The following is a 15,616-nucleotide window of genomic DNA, read 5'->3' as shown; positions in this document are numbered from 1 at the left end:
TCAAATGTAGCACAGATTTTTTTTGTGCAATTTTGTTTGTGTGAAATGACGTAATTGCGATAATCTAAGCCAGTGGTTCCCAAACGTTTTAGCCCTTGACCCAAAGGAGAAATTAACAGATCTAAAACCGTAGATTACCTATTTTCACTACTACTTAAAAATATGTTTTCTAATTCATGAAATTTCTTAGATTTTTCTTTGATTTCTTCATGAAATTACTGAAAAAAAATCATTGAATTTTGTTTGTAATTCATATCATATAACATTGACAAATGTTATATTATGTTATATTTTTGGGGAATGTTTTTTGAAAATAATAATATAATAATATAAAGCAAAATGTACGATACAAAAAAATAAGAGGACCCATAAAAATGTGTCTAACAAATGGGTCCCGACGCAGTGTTTGGGAACCAGTGATCTAAGCCATTTTTTAAGCTAATTAACTCGTCAAAATTGGCTGCCACCCTTTTCTGCCTGTGTGCACCCACCCGCTCATCATCTCCTTCCCTGTATCTCTTTTGCCTTTTGCTTTGTTTTCACGCTGGCAGGATTTCAGGAAACAGATCAACTATGAGGTGGACCAAAGGTTTCATGTGAGTAGATGAATGACGGAATAGAGGAATCTAGTTTATTCATCCTGTGCTCTTTCCACGTGTTCATAATTATAACATAAAATGACATTTTTAGTAAATGTTTATGTTTATATATCCAAAAGGCATTCCCGAGCTCGGTGGTGTTATTGCCTTGTTCTACAGTATTACTAGTACTACACAGGTCCATGTTTAACCCATTTCGGGCGGGAACGCCTTTTGGTGTTTCAAGCATTCTGTTATACTTTAGCTATTGAAAAATAGCAGATCTACAAGCTCATAGCGCGCCACCGAGTGGCGCGCTATGAACTTGTAGGTCTGCTATTTTTGAAAAATCGTAAAAATGCGGCACAAATCTTTGAATAGGTATATATTCTTTCAGAGCGAACAGTTTTTTTTATTTCGACGTCAGGCCTAAATGGGTTAATCACCCACAATCAAGCCTTTGTCAAAAAGTACACCCACTCATTTCAAATAAAAGGTGATTTTTCTCCCCTAAAGAGATATGGGAGAATGTCTTTGCAATCATGGTGACAATAGTCCTTTGATTTTCCTGGCCGTGGACAACAGACTCTGATGAGAATTAATGGCGTTCATTTGTGTGTCGCCGTCATTTGCGGCCACTTGTTAAACGTATATAGCGGCACTCAGTAGCTGTTGAACAAGCCTGCTCACGTTCTAAACCAGACTACAGTATGTGATCACACCACCATGGTTCTCAGAATACTGCAGAATGAAACCCAGCATTAAATCGTGACCGTACAGGTTTTTGCCGTGCCATGTACAATTACAGTCTTGTTTTCATGCAGGCTTTGAGTCGGCGATCATTGCGCATACTGACAATTGGTCCGGTATTGTCCTGACAAGTGGGCACTTCTCCCGGTATAACGTCTCTCTCTAACAAGCCAACCGATTTACATTTAGAAATTCAGATACATCGCTGGGAAAGAAGAGGATGTTTTATTCATTGGCGTCTTGAATGGTGCTCCAAATATTGTCCATATATTGTCGTATAATGTGAGCATTTGAATTGAATGCACTGTGATTCTCCTGTGAGATAGACCAGTGGTTTTCAACCACAGTTCATATCAAGGTCCATTATGTATTGGGTGTTTGAGCCACAGACCATCATTCAATGACATTTAGCCTCTCGGACCCAAAACGAAAGAATATTTTCATATTTTGTTATCGTTGGTTAAGATTTTGTCCACAATTCCATGCTGTATTGATGTTGGTGCCATTAGGAGAGATAACAGTCTTCTACAGTCTTCTACATTCCCTAATAAGGGCCTTTCTCGGCCCCACCCTTGGCCCCACCCTTGTTTATATTGTTTAGTTTCCAAGATGGCCGCAGCACCAGGAGGAGGTGGGGCGGAGGTGAGCGGGCGGGATCGACATATGCCCTTACTGGGCTGCATTCAAGACACTTGCCTTGTGTCTGACACGTGTCTGAACACAGCTTTGATGGATGTGTTCTGCCCCCCCTCCCCCCATCAAACAAAATGTTTGGTCAAACCATATGGGCTTCCATTGGAAATGCATTGGAGCGGCCATTAAACACAGACACAAGACAAACGCAAGACAGGTGCCTTGGATTTGTGAATGCAGCCCAGTAAGGGCATATGTCGACCCCACCCGCTCACCTCCGCCCCACCCCCTCCTGGTGCTGCGGCCATCTTGGAAACTAAACACAATATAAACAATGGGAGAAGTGTGGGGCCGAGAAAGGCCCTTATTGTGTAGACTTCTTGTAAATTAATTAACTAATGCAGATGTTGAACAATAATCTAACTCTTGAGAGCGTAAAATGGACCCGTAAGGACCACTAGTGGTCCCGGACCACTGGTTGAAAACCACTGATTGAAAGAGCACAGTGTGTAAAAACAAGCTCCAGATGATGGCAGCATAATAAACCATATTCGCTGGTGTAACAGTTCATCCATCATCTGCACTTATTATCTTTCAACAACGCTGCATATGTGTATGGCTGTTGTTGTTTTGTTACTCTCATGCCATGCATGCACTGCCACTAACCAGAATAGCTGGTATTGTACATTTTAAAATTTACAATTGAGGTGGTGTTTACCATCCGTTGTATGTTTTGTTTTTCTTGAATTTCTCGTGTCTCTCTCTCTCTCTCTCTCTCTCTCCTCACAGAGAGAGTTCCCAAAGTTCTTCACATTCCGTGCCAGAGACAAAGTGAGTATTATTATTATTATATCTGCATAGCATATTGTGTCAGTAGTGTTGATTTCGTTGACTAGAATTATGACGAAAAATGTTTGTCGACAACCTTTTTTTCACTGAGGAAATGGAATAAAAACGAAATAAGGAGAAGTGGTGGAGGCTCCACTTCCGCTTTAATATTTGACTCATGATGGAGCTTCCGTTGCTGCAGACTGTATGACAGAAAGCATTTGAGAATTGCGAGAGGCAACAGTCTGGCAACACAAGACTAGGAATTGCCTAACTGAAGTTTTAACACCCGATCATTTGGAGATAATTGAACAAGGGTCCATTGACTGGGTTTATGTGACTGCTATGGCATTCACAAGTAGAAGATGTGAGAAATTACAGTCTCTCTCACCACTAAAACTCACTCCATGATCGGAAATGGCTCTTCCTCTCTCCTGCCCCCCCCCCCCCCCCCCCGATAGTTTCACTACAATGGCACTACCAAAACCCATTACAGTAATGAACTATTCAATTATGTCTCCCATTTAAGAGAAATGACGCCCATTAGCGGGCTTCTGAGTTTAGATTGCCTTTGATTTCATTTACTTAGTAACCACCACAGCTCACGGGAATCTCTGGAGTTGATGACGGGAGAAGCCAACTAGTGAATGGAACTTTGAACAAATCGTTTATAGCAGTGGTTCTCAACCTGCGGGTCCCTGATTTTATATATATATATATCTTTTTTTTTTGTGTAGAGTGTAGAAAAAGTATTATGTTTCCAGAGTATTGACTTATAATAACTTTTAACTTTAACCAAATCCACACATCCCCCACCAAATCAGTTGAAACAATATACGACAATACCTTTGAATTGCATATATATACATAGCATCACTAATAACATTATGACAAATACTAGTCTGAACATTTATTTGTTACGCAGTGTAGTTATTAGAAAATCTACACGTATCTTTTCTTCATATGGAAACCATAATTGTTTGGCTGCATTTGTCGTCATGTCCATGGACACTTCCCAGACGGCACAAACATTTAATAATTTAGTTTGCCTCTTATTTAGAAAAGAGATTCATGGAGAACAATTATTGTTTTTCCAATACATTAAGGGGAAATGATGAGTATAGGTAGGACCGTTTCAGTTAGTTTACTTATGTATAATTATTTGTTAAACCGTGCTGCATGTTTTACTCATAGCCATTGAAGAAGAATAAAGTTAGTGGACTTTACTTTAGTTCTCTTTTCTAGTTCACTGGTGAATTGTACATAAACATCACTTATGTTACTGTAGGGGTTGAAGGTATGTAGTTTAAGGTTACATGACAAAACATAATTGCCTGGTTTGGTGAAATTGGCATATTGAAACCAATTTCAATATGGTCAACTATGTAGGCAAAAAACAAACAAAAGGTTTAATAGCTAATCTACCACGTGTCCCATTGTGACGTTTTGTTAGCTTGCACATTGGCTATATTCGCCACCAGGCGGTGGTTACATTATTTCTATGAGCTACAGTACAATCTTCTTGAAATAATTTGGCAACATATTAGAGCTATACAGACAGAACGGAAGATAAATTAGCGGTTTGATTTACATAAGTGTCGCATTTAGTTACATAAGTGTAGGTATTTGCACTCAAATGTCAAATATGGTGTAAAACATCTACAAAGAATTCTGGATTTTTTAATCTGGAAAAATATGGAATTTTAAAATGAAAATGTGTAGGAACCCTGAATGTAATGCCTCATCTGATTTTTTTTTTTTGGGGTCACAGCCTGAAAGGGTTGAAAACCTCTGGTTCATAGGCTTGATATTGCTTTTATATGACTGTCTGTGACTCACTCGCCTGCTTCCGTAGTTTGAGGAGGACAGGATCTACCGTCACCTGGAGCCGGCGCTGGCCTTCCAGCTGGAGCTGAACCGCATGCGCAACTTTGCTCTGACGGCCATCCCCTGTGCCAACCACAAGATGCACCTGTACCTGGGTGCCGCCCGCGTGGAGGCGGGCACCGAGGTCACCGACTACCGCTTCTTTGTCCGCGCCATAATCCGCCACTCGGACCTCGTCACCAAGGTGAGCAGAACCAACAGGTTTTTTTAAGAGTCTATAAATTTGCCTAATTTCCTTTTTGAGGGGCAGAGCTTTGTGTGTTTGTGTACCAAATCTGAGATGATTTGATTGGCTGAGCACGGAATGTGATGTATGATGATGTATGACGATAAGCGTGCCCCTCACTCCCATTAGCTTTTTTCTGGTTGTATTAACCGCACAGAGCTTTGTGTGTTTTCACATTTCATTCCATTTCATTCAGGAACTCTAGCATCCCTTTTCTGGGGTCATAGTAGGTGAACATTTGCAGAAAATAGCACAATTCCACTTGACCTTTTGGCCCTTCCTTCTCTGTAGGAGGCGTCGTTCGAGTACCTTCACAACGAGGCAGAGCGCCTCCTGTTGGAAGCCATGGATGAGCTGGAGGTGGCGTTCAACAACACCACCGTACGAACCGACTGCAACCACATCTTCCTCAACTTTGTGCCCACCGTCATCATGGACCCGTCAAAGGTTAGTCCAATAATCAACCCACGGTTCGGTTCAGTTCAATTTTCAATTCAAAGGGCTTTATTGGCATGAGAAAACGCACGTTTACATTGCCAAAGCAAAAAGTGGTGGAATAATACAGTCAAAACAAAATGCATGTACAATTGAAGGTCAGATCTACCCCGAGTCCGAAATGAAGTGTCAATATTGCGGGTTTCACTTGGTATCCGGAATGCTTACCTTAAAACACTGTCGCCCTAGTTTTTTTCCGCCGACATCACGCCAACCGCTCAGTGGGGCAGTTGTATTCTCAGTTTTACTGAGCATAAGGTTAGAAATGAGTTTAGGGTTAGACATGGTTTTACTGGGGATAAGTTTAGGAATAGGGTTAGCATTTGGTAGCGTTTTACTGAGGTTAAGGTTAGGTTTAACCATAGTTTAAGCATAGTTTACATAGGAATACCAGCCTGAGCAGTTCCGCCGACTGTTTTGAGGTGAGTTCATTGGTATTCTTTTCACTTGTGTTACTATTATCTTCCTACTGTTTTTCACCGTTTATCACGCCCGTCTTCAGATCGAGGAGTCGGTGCGTTCCATGGTGATGCGTTACGGCAGCCGTCTGTGGAAGCTGCGTGTCCTCCAGGCCGAGCTGAAGATCAACATCCGCCTGACGCCCACGGGCAAACAGATCCCCATCCGCCTGTTCCTCACCAACGAGTCGGGCTACTACCTGGACATCAGCCTGTACAAGGAGGTCACTGACTCCCGGTCGGAACAGGAGGTTGGGCCCAAAGACCGACAGGTGGGGCTCGACGTCTCTCATTTTCATTAATTTTAATACCATCCACAACTTTGGCTGGTCACTACCCTAGGTTTCTCTAAAATGGAGCTTATAAAATACAGGGGAAATAAATTATTTGGAGAAGTGACACACTTCTCTGTCCGTCTGTTTGTCCAGATCCAGTTCCAGGCCTATGGAGACAAGCAGGGGCCTCTACATGGCATGCTCATCAACACACCATACGTCACCAAGGACCTGCTGCAGTCCAAACGCTTCCAGGCCCAGTCCCTGGGAACCACCTACGTTTATGACTTCCCTGAGATGTTCAGACAGGTAGGATCAGTCCCTGGGAACCACCTACGTTTATGACTTCCCTGAGATGTTCAGACAGGTAGGATCAGTCCCTGGGAACCACCTACGTTTATGACTTCCCTGAGATGTTCAGGCAGGTAGGATCAGTCCCTGGGAACCACCTATGTTTTTCACTCCCCTGAGATGTTCAGGCAGGTAGGATGTTACAAGGCATAGACCACTGGTTCCCAAACAGTGGGTCGGACCCATTTGTGGGCCACGGACACATTTTTATGGGTCCCTTTCTTTTTTGTTTCCTACATTTTGATTTTTAGTATTATTATTATTATTTAAAAATAAATCAAACCCCCCCCCCCCCCCCCCCCCCAAAAGAAAATGTAATGATTTATTTCAGTAATTTCAGGAAAAAATATCGAAAAATTTCATGAATTAGAAAACAACACGAAAACAACACACCTTGATCTTTATCTTTTTAGTATTAGTACTATTAGACAGCCAAATCAAATCATAGTTGTTCAATCAATTATTAAATCAAAGCAAACGGTACAAACAATATTGGTTTGCCTCTTCTACAAAAATGAAAGTTACAAGTTACTGTCGCGTGTTGCCATTCTCTTGTACTTGTACCACCACTGGCATAGACCTTACCCCCAGTGAATTCACAGCAGTGTTAATGTTTTTCAAAAATATTTAATTTAATCTTAGTCTTTTTAATAACACACCTTTAATCTTAGTCCCATTTAGTCTTCTGAAAAACCTTAGTCTTAGTCAACAAAATGAACACTGAAACACAGTAACGGCCGGGCTCCACCGGGCGCGTCAGCGTCGCGTCTCCGTCACCGTCAGGGAATGTTCCCTTTTTAATCAATGAAGGGTGGCTCCACTGCCCGCGTTGACGGAGACGCGACGCGTGCATTAAAATTGAACCGGTGCGTTTTTTGACGCGACGCAGACGCAACGCAACGTGTCCGGTGGAGCCCTGGCGTTACACATATATATTTATTCTCATATCATTCCTGCCAGGCTCTGAGGAAGCTGTGGCATTCCACGGAAGCGTTCGCCGACCTGCCCAAATGCCCTCTACCCTCCGAGCTGCTCACCTTCACTGAGCTGGTCCTGGACGCCCAGGGGCAGCTGGTGCAGATGAATCGACTGCCAGGAGGAAATGAGGTACGGGGAGCGAAATTCAAAACAAATGAACATGAGGAGTGAATATGAAAAAGTATATACTCTTACAGCCAATTACCATGCCAATGTGGAGCTTTTTAAACATGATGTCCCTTTATACGGCGCAGTTTTCCTTCCCATCTCTAGGGGTCTCTGTATTTCTTTGGATGGATACATTCATTGCTTAGTGGTTATATTTTACAGCTTATTTTTGTGTTGCATAGAAGATTAAAAAAAAATCACACTCGTGTGGCGAGCCCCTCAAGTCCATAGACTTGGCTGGCAAAAAAATAACATCAAACTGCCCTGAACACACATTAAGGTCTATAGACTTACAGTAGCAGGGGACGGGGAATTTATAATTATAAAAAGTCCATAGACTCGGCTGGCCTATGACGCAATAGTTGCAGTCCTTTCATGACGACAGGCCAAGGAAATAATTCCCCATGCAAAAAGTATTTATTGAAAGATCTGTAAGCCAACTCGGATCGTGACAAATCATGATAACAAACAAATAATTAGAAAGAAGAAAATAATTAGTAATAATTTGTTCGACCCAAAATATTTTGTGTGTTTGTCATGATTTGTCACGATCGGAGTTTGCTTTGTCCACGGCTTACAGATCTTTAAATAAAAATGCATGGGGAATCATTTCCTGGGCCTGTCGTCGTCATGAAAGGGGGCGGGACTGAGTACATTTGAGTGCAAAATGCTCTGAACCCAGAAGGATGTACAGTATGCTACTGTATATAAAATGTAGATGAACTACATGCGTGTCCCTGGTGTTCCTCTAGATTGGTATGGTGGCGTGGCGGATGACCCTGCGCACTCCAGAGTACCCGGCGGGCCGGGAGATCATCGTCATCAGCAACGACATCACGCACAAGATCGGCTCGTTCGGCCCCCAGGAGGACGTGCTGTTCCTGCAGGCCTCCGAGATGGCGCGCGAGAGCGCCATACCTCGCATCTATATCGCCGCCAACAGCGGTGCCCGCATCGGCCTGGCTGAGGAGATCAGGCACATGTTCCACGTGGCCTGGCAGGACCCGTCCGACTACTACAAGGTCAGTCTGCAGCTATACATTTTAGCAACGCTATAGGATCAGGATACAGTTGGAGGCCATCGATATTGTCCTTTTCTTTTTGCTGATGTTTGCGTGATCTGCGCAAAAGGACAGTTAACCCATTTTGGGCGGGAACCCCTTTTGGTGTTTTAAACATTGTTATAATTTAGCTATTGAAAAATAACAGATCTACAAGCTCATAGCGCGCCACCGAGTGGCGCGCTACGAGCTTGTAGGTCTGCTATTTTTGAAAAATCGTGAAAATATTTATTTCAGAAAACTGGAGGATTTAGAAGGATTTTTTTAAATTTTGAGGTCAGGCCTAAATGGGTCAAATGATAAGGGACGATATCGGTGGCACCCAACTGTATGCATAACTGTAGTCACCAGTAGTCGTGTTTCCCGAAGATGACATACCCGTCTCCCGTTTATTTTCTCACATAGCTTTGTTAAATTAGCTTCACAGCACAGACAAAGTTTCAATTGAACCATTTTGAACCTGCTGTCCCTTTTTTGGGCTTATCTAAAATAAGCCCAATTTTTTGTTTTCAGAGTGGCCTGTCAATAACTCTTCCTTCCGCTTCCCTACTTCCTTCACGGTGTTACCGATGATGTAATTAAGGCTCTGTTCCATTTAGTGTACAGTGGTTCGCAAACTTTTTAATTTCAGGGACCCCCATAACTCTGAGAGTCCTGCAGGGACACTCTCAGAGTTACACACCCGTAGCCTGGTTAATAAACCAGACCGAATCAGCCGTTGGCAAAAAAAAGTTGCCTACCAGCGGATTACGGTCTGGCGAGGCTCAGTAGCACGCCTCTTTCCTACAGCAGAGAACAGGTCGGACCAATCGGGACACGGTATGCAATATAGGCAGGCTTTGGTACAGTGACGTTCAATGCTTGAGACTTTTGACTGACAGTAGCTCTGACCAATTGCGTCAAAGAGAAAATGTTCCCCGGGAAATGAAATCCAAGTGGAGCCAGCCCAGACTGATATACCGCGACAGTGTTGTGTGATATTAGTCTGGCTTATTAGCCAGGCTAACACACCCGTATGGGGCCATTTGGAACCCACTCAAGAACACTTGAGACCCACTGGTGTAGCACAGGGGTTCTCAACCCGTGGGTTATTTTAGGGGGTACCCAAATTATTAAAAAAAAAGAAAGAAAAGATTCTTTTTTAAATCTTCTTTTTCACGATTTTTCAAAAATAGCAGACCTACAAGCTCATAGCGCGCTACCGAGTGGCGCGCTATGAGCTTGTAGATCTGCTATTTTTCAATAGCTAAATTATAACATAATGCTTAAAACACCAAAAGGGGTTCCCGCCCAAAATGGGTTAAGGTTATTGTAGCAGTCAATTTATATTGGGGGTCGGGAGGGGGCGGGGCGGGGGTCCCGAGACGTTGCCAAAGCATTTTCGGGGGTCCCCGGCCAAAAAGGTTGAGAACCCCTGGTGTAGCAGAGTGTTTCCAGTGAGCCAACATGCCCAATAGCAGCACCCTGACTCTGATTGACCAGAATGGAACAGAGCCTTCATTAGTATTAGTGGTAACGCCTGTGAAGGAAGCAGGGAAGGGGCCCATGTTCTTTCCAAAAGGGCGTGTGTGCATAGAGCCCATTGCATGTGCCAGTCTTTTGTCTTTTCAAACGGTTGTTTCTGTTGACGACAGGGCTTCAAGTACCTCTACCTGACACCCCAGGATTACAAGAAGGTCTCAGCCTTAAACTCTGTGCACTGCGAGCACGTGGAGGATGAGGGAGAGTCCAGGTGTGTATAGCGTATTGTATGAAACCCATGAACCCATGAAGACCTGGAGCGCATCTGTGTCACCTTAGCTTTTAACCACTTTAAACCGTTAATGTAAACTTTAGCTGTTGAAAAATAGCAGATCTACAAGCTCATAGCGCTGCACTGAGTCTGTCGATTGAAGGGCTGCAACTATTGATTATCTATATAGTCATGTGATCATTTTTCATATTACATCCTGATTGGCTAAGATTGGCATGTAAAGTTCGCAGGAGTGGCCCGTTTTGTACAAAATGAAACAAAACTCAAATTATTAACGCAGCGTCCCATTTCTGTGAGAGTTCACACGCGCCACCAGGAGGCAGATGAATTGCTGACCCACAATAACCTACCTGACATGTGGAGACCTGTACTCTGAGGAGCTCTTTTTCTAGTTAATTGATTTTAGTATTAAGTTATTGATTATCGATTGTTTTTAAATTATCATTACATTGATTAGTTGGATTAACCGTTGCATGATTGTATCCCTAAAAGAACCTAAAAAACAGGATGGAGATTCACTTGCCCCTGACCTTTTATATAAACTTTTAACATGTTTATACTTACTTTGCATGAGAAGTCCAAGGACCAAACGTTTCAATAGACAGTGACTATTACTGTGCATATAAACTTTAATTTGACTAACTTTAATTTGTCAATGCATTGTCTAACGTTAATTTGTCATTGCATTGATTAGCCTGGTAGACCATCCCGGACTGGTCGCATTGTGAATTACGCTCTCGGGGTGGTTCACCAGGCAATGTATTGATTGGACGCTTTAAAAGGGCTTGAGGTTTGGTCTGACGGGTGTGTCCATGTTCTGCGTATGGCGTGGCGTTGCAGGTACAAGATCACGGACATCATTGGGAAGGACGAGGGTCTGGGAGTGGAGAACCTGAAGGGCTCTGGGATGATCGCAGGAGAGTCCTCTCTGGCTTACGAGGAGATCATTACCATGAACCTGGTAAGAAACCCACAGTCGACACACACACACACACACACACACACACACACACACACATGCAGGGCCTTGTACTCCGTTATTAACCCATTTAGACCTGACGCCAATTTAAAAAAAAGGCTTCTAAATCTAGATCCCCATCTGAAAATATGTTGTTCCAAGGACGCCCCCAGAAGCTAAGATTTGAGTTAAAACGTTCATAGTGTGTAGATCTGCTGTTTTTCAACGGCAAAATTTTTAAATAATGGTTAAAAGTGTTTGAAAGCTAAGGTAACACAGATGCGTTCCCGTCCAAAATGGGTTAACAATTTGGGTGCCGGGGAATATTTTCAGAATAAAGGCGCTAGGACTGCCATGCAGATGAGGGAGATTTTACTCTGAAAACGGCAGCCTTTCATTTCCCCCCCAAAACCGGGAGGTGAAATCTTCCTTTACTACATCGCCGTCGTAAAACGGATCTCTCTTTAGAAGCGTTGATATTCTAAACGAGATGAAGTGACAACTGAATAGGAAGTGCGGAGGAAGTGAGCACACACGAGTGAAGCCCCAGTAAGCTCCTTAGGAAACGGGTGGATGATATCTGTGTTCTATGCTGTACTGTACTGCTTAAATACTGTAATACTATGATTGGTGTTGGTCCATTTTACATATCACTGTAGATTGGTGACCAGATGTTGTTGTCCTACAGGTAACGTGTCGCGCCATAGGGATCGGAGCGTACCTGGTGAGGCTGGGCCAGCGCACCATTCAAGTGGAAAACTCCCATATCATCCTGACTGGAGCTGGAGCTCTCAACAAGGTACACATTCTGTATAGTTACTGGAGCTGGAGCTCTCAACAAGGTACACATTCTGTATAGTTACTGGAGCTGGAGCTCTCAACAAGGTACACATTCTGTACAGTTACTGGAGCTGGAGCTCTCAACAAGATACACATTCTGTACAGTTACATAATCCTTTTTCGCCAATGGCGGCATGGATTCCGTTAATATGTTGCCATCTTAGTGTAGCCCCTATGAATTGTGGAGCTACGACAAATGAGCCCATTCCTACTGCAGGACAAAAGGCAACGTTCTGTTCTGCTCTCCTGATACATTGTCACGTGTTCCGAAATATAGGAAGCATGGCGTGTGCAATTGTGGGCTTGTGCACTCACTGTGCCCTAAATAAATGCCATTAATGCATCTGCATTTTAATCTTCAATTTACGACTGCCATGCTTTAACGGCATTCATTCTGTGACTATGGCAAAGAAACCTGATAAGGAAGTGGATGTGCGTTGGTTGGTGGTAGTGAAATTGTAATTGTGGAAAGGTAAAATAAAAGAGTGCATTCTGAAAGGGCAAACTGCAGCCCATGGTGATGTCTAAATCATAGACATTGTATGTAGTGTGGTGTGTGTGTGTGTGTGTGCTGCGTTCCGGCTCAGTGGCCATGCGTTCTTCTACTAGCCTGTTCTACGTTGATTCCCTTTCGATCCCAGCCTGCCCGCTCTGACTGGAATAATTGAAAGTGAACCGTGCAGTTGTTATTTGCATAGAAATGGTGTGACATGCCGGAGGCTGCAGCCTGGGACACTCATATCATTTGTCTCTAATCAAAAGTGTGTGTGTGTGTGTGTGTGTGTGTGACTGTGTGTGTGTGACTGTGTGTGTGTGACTGTGTGTGTGTGACTGTGTGTGTGTGTGTGTGTGTGTGTGTGTGTGTGTGTGTGTGTGTGTGTGTGTGTGTGTGTGTGTGTGTGTGTGTGTGTGTGTGTGTGTGTGTGTGTGTGTGTGTGTGTGTGTGTGTGTGTGTGTGTGTGTGTCCAAGTCACAGGCGTGTTGCAACAGGACAGAACAAGTAAACCATTTGCACCTATCTTTGCTGGAAGCACCCCTGCTTCTTTCAAATTGAGACATAATGAAACATGAATTTTTTTAACACCTTTTTAGATCACATCCACGTTCTGTATTGTGCACCTATTTAATAATATATACCAAAACAAAATGCATTCTTGTATCAAAATACAACAAATACTCCCTATTTTCCCTATTCTGGGGTTCGCATTCTACTACAAAAATAGCTGATCTATCTGCTATTTTGTCAAATGAACACAGGAGGGGGCCTGCCTAGTAAGTACAGAGCCCTTGGGAATCCGGTCAACTAAGTGTGTACTAGGTAGGGTCCTACTCAGGGCTCCCAATCCAAGGAAATATGGGAATGTGCAGTACTGTACCGAATTCAGTAGTGGCCATTGAAAGGCCTATGTCATGTGTAATTCATAGCACATGATATTGAACATAAACTACAATGTTTACTATGATTGTAAATGTGTCAGGTTCAACGGTGAGATTCAAAGTGATACTACTTTTAATGACGGCTCTCGTGTATCGCACAGGGATGAATATCCTATTCCGTCATGTCCATATGTTGTGCAGTTTCATGGCTATTAACTTTAACTTAATGGAGAGGAGGCTTGCATCCAGATCCAGAGATCGTAATTTTGTTGAATGCCGGAAATACCTCAGTTTCTTTTTATGGGGGCTGAATAGTAACTACTAGCATCCAAACCCCCAGTGGACAACTCGGTGCCCCCACCCCTCCCACTCCTCCTCCTCCTCTTCCTCCTCACCTCTCTCACACTCACACGCACGCAAGCGTGCGCGCGCACGCACACAGACACACACACACACTTCACACCTCCTCACTCCCTCACTCTCAGTCCCTCCTCCTATTTCCTTCTCTGCTGTCTAGTATGGAATCTTAATGAAGCAGGCACTCGCCGCAGGCTCTCTCTGTGACTGTGTGTGTGTGTGTGTGTGTGTGTGTGTGTGTGTGTGTGTGTGTGTGTGTGTGTGTGTGTGTGTGTGTGTGTGTCAAGGTGACTGCAATACTTCCTGGGGCCACAGTCTGTGCTGACAGCTTTAGGAGAGTGCCCCAGATTTGTATCCAGACACATAACCATTAATGGTAATAAAGAAAGTAAATGATGGCCGAAGAGGTGAGAGCCGAGAGTAAAGGATTGAGCTCCTCTCAGATTTTATTTTTATTTTATTTTTTTATATCTTTTTATTTTTTTTATTTTATGGAACAGTGTCTGGTCCGGGCCACCTGTTCCTGGCTGCCTGACAAGAGGGGACACTGAGATAGTGGGGTATTTATGGGTCGGGGGGGCAGTTAAAGGAGCCGTTTGGATGCCAAAACGAGTTCTGTGGCCTCCGCGTCCTTCTCTATTAAACCCCTGCCACACCTTGGGGATGCACAGTAAACCAGGACAAGCACAGTCCAATATCAGCGCTGTCAGGCTCTCCAAAGCTGTTGGCTATTTTTGCTACTTTCGTATGACACTGTAGCATGACGTCGTAGGGCATTATTAATTTCCGGAGGGGGGGGGGGGGGGGGGGGTTGAAATATGTGGATACGAGATTTCTGCCTGACAGTGACGATATGCATGTGCGTCCGTACGTGCATATATTTGTCGGGGGGGGGAGGGGAGAGAAAAAAATCAACATACAAGGCTGGGCAGTCGATAGCGTGTGTGTGTGAATAGAGAGTATCTGGGAAGAGAGAGGGCAGGTGTTAATTCACTCCGTCTGTCACAAATAACCCTGAGGGGAGAGGCAGGTGCTGGCGGCCCCCCAGCCACCACCGTGATGGAGGGATCCCTGGCTGCCCATCAGCGCTATCGACGGGCAGCGACGGGGTCCACTCCCCCCTCACACTCTTTATTGGTTGAATATTTATTTATAAATACCCACGGGTAGACATAACCATTTTAATTTTCAAAAAAACTAAATGAAAAACAGGGTCCCTTCCTGACGACGACGACGTTATCCGTTGTGGGTGTGTGATCGTATTGATCCAGGGCTATCGGTACCACAGAGCGGGTGACAAGCCCCTCCATTCTCATGCTCGGTGGCACTACGGTATATCAACCGTCTCCTCTGTTGGCCTGGTGCTTCACGTAATGGCTTGGGAGGATTATTTATGGAGGGGCTTGTGCAGCGTCCATGTTAGACACTGTGTTGTTGGCCCGTGTGAAGCATACCGTAGTCTACTTTATAACTGTCTAAAATGTTGTGTTCTGATGACGGAGGTTTCGTTTTTTTAATTGCGACCTACTATCCAAACCTGTCAGTCAGTCCGTCAGTCCGTCACGCCTCGTGACACGCTACATATATGGCCAATTCAGAATTCATTCTATATGTTGATCTGACCTCATCAAACCCTGTACACT

The 15,616-nt window shown here is 43.8% G+C and overlaps 1 protein-coding gene across 5 annotated transcripts in view; it reads left to right on the top strand.

Annotated features, from left to right (window-relative positions):
• The window catches only part of LOC306928489 (acetyl-CoA carboxylase), a 74,241-nt gene that overhangs the window by 39,680 nt on the left and 18,945 nt on the right, over positions 1-15,616 (top strand). For all 5 annotated transcript variants that reach the window (XM_079508651.1, XM_079508652.1, XM_079508654.1 and 2 more), the window contains 11 exons: positions 552-596; positions 2,751-2,792; positions 4,645-4,860; positions 5,194-5,349; positions 5,900-6,127; positions 6,284-6,439; positions 7,442-7,588; positions 8,380-8,649; positions 10,323-10,420; positions 11,282-11,402; positions 12,088-12,198. In XM_079508651.1, coding sequence (XP_079364777.1) covers positions 552-596; positions 2,751-2,792; positions 4,645-4,860; positions 5,194-5,349; positions 5,900-6,127; positions 6,284-6,439; positions 7,442-7,588; positions 8,380-8,649; positions 10,323-10,420; positions 11,282-11,402; positions 12,088-12,198 — 1,590 coding nt within the window. The remainder of the gene's footprint in view (positions 1-551; positions 597-2,750; positions 2,793-4,644; positions 4,861-5,193; positions 5,350-5,899; positions 6,128-6,283; positions 6,440-7,441; positions 7,589-8,379; positions 8,650-10,322; positions 10,421-11,281; positions 11,403-12,087; positions 12,199-15,616) is intronic.

This window comes from Electrona antarctica (genome assembly GCF_951216825.1).
Source record: "Electrona antarctica genome assembly, chromosome: 8".
Taxonomy (NCBI): Eukaryota; Metazoa; Chordata; class Actinopteri; order Myctophiformes; family Myctophidae; genus Electrona; species Electrona antarctica.
The sequence above is the reverse complement of the archived record's forward strand: the minus strand, read 5'-3'. Positions and strand labels throughout refer to the sequence as shown.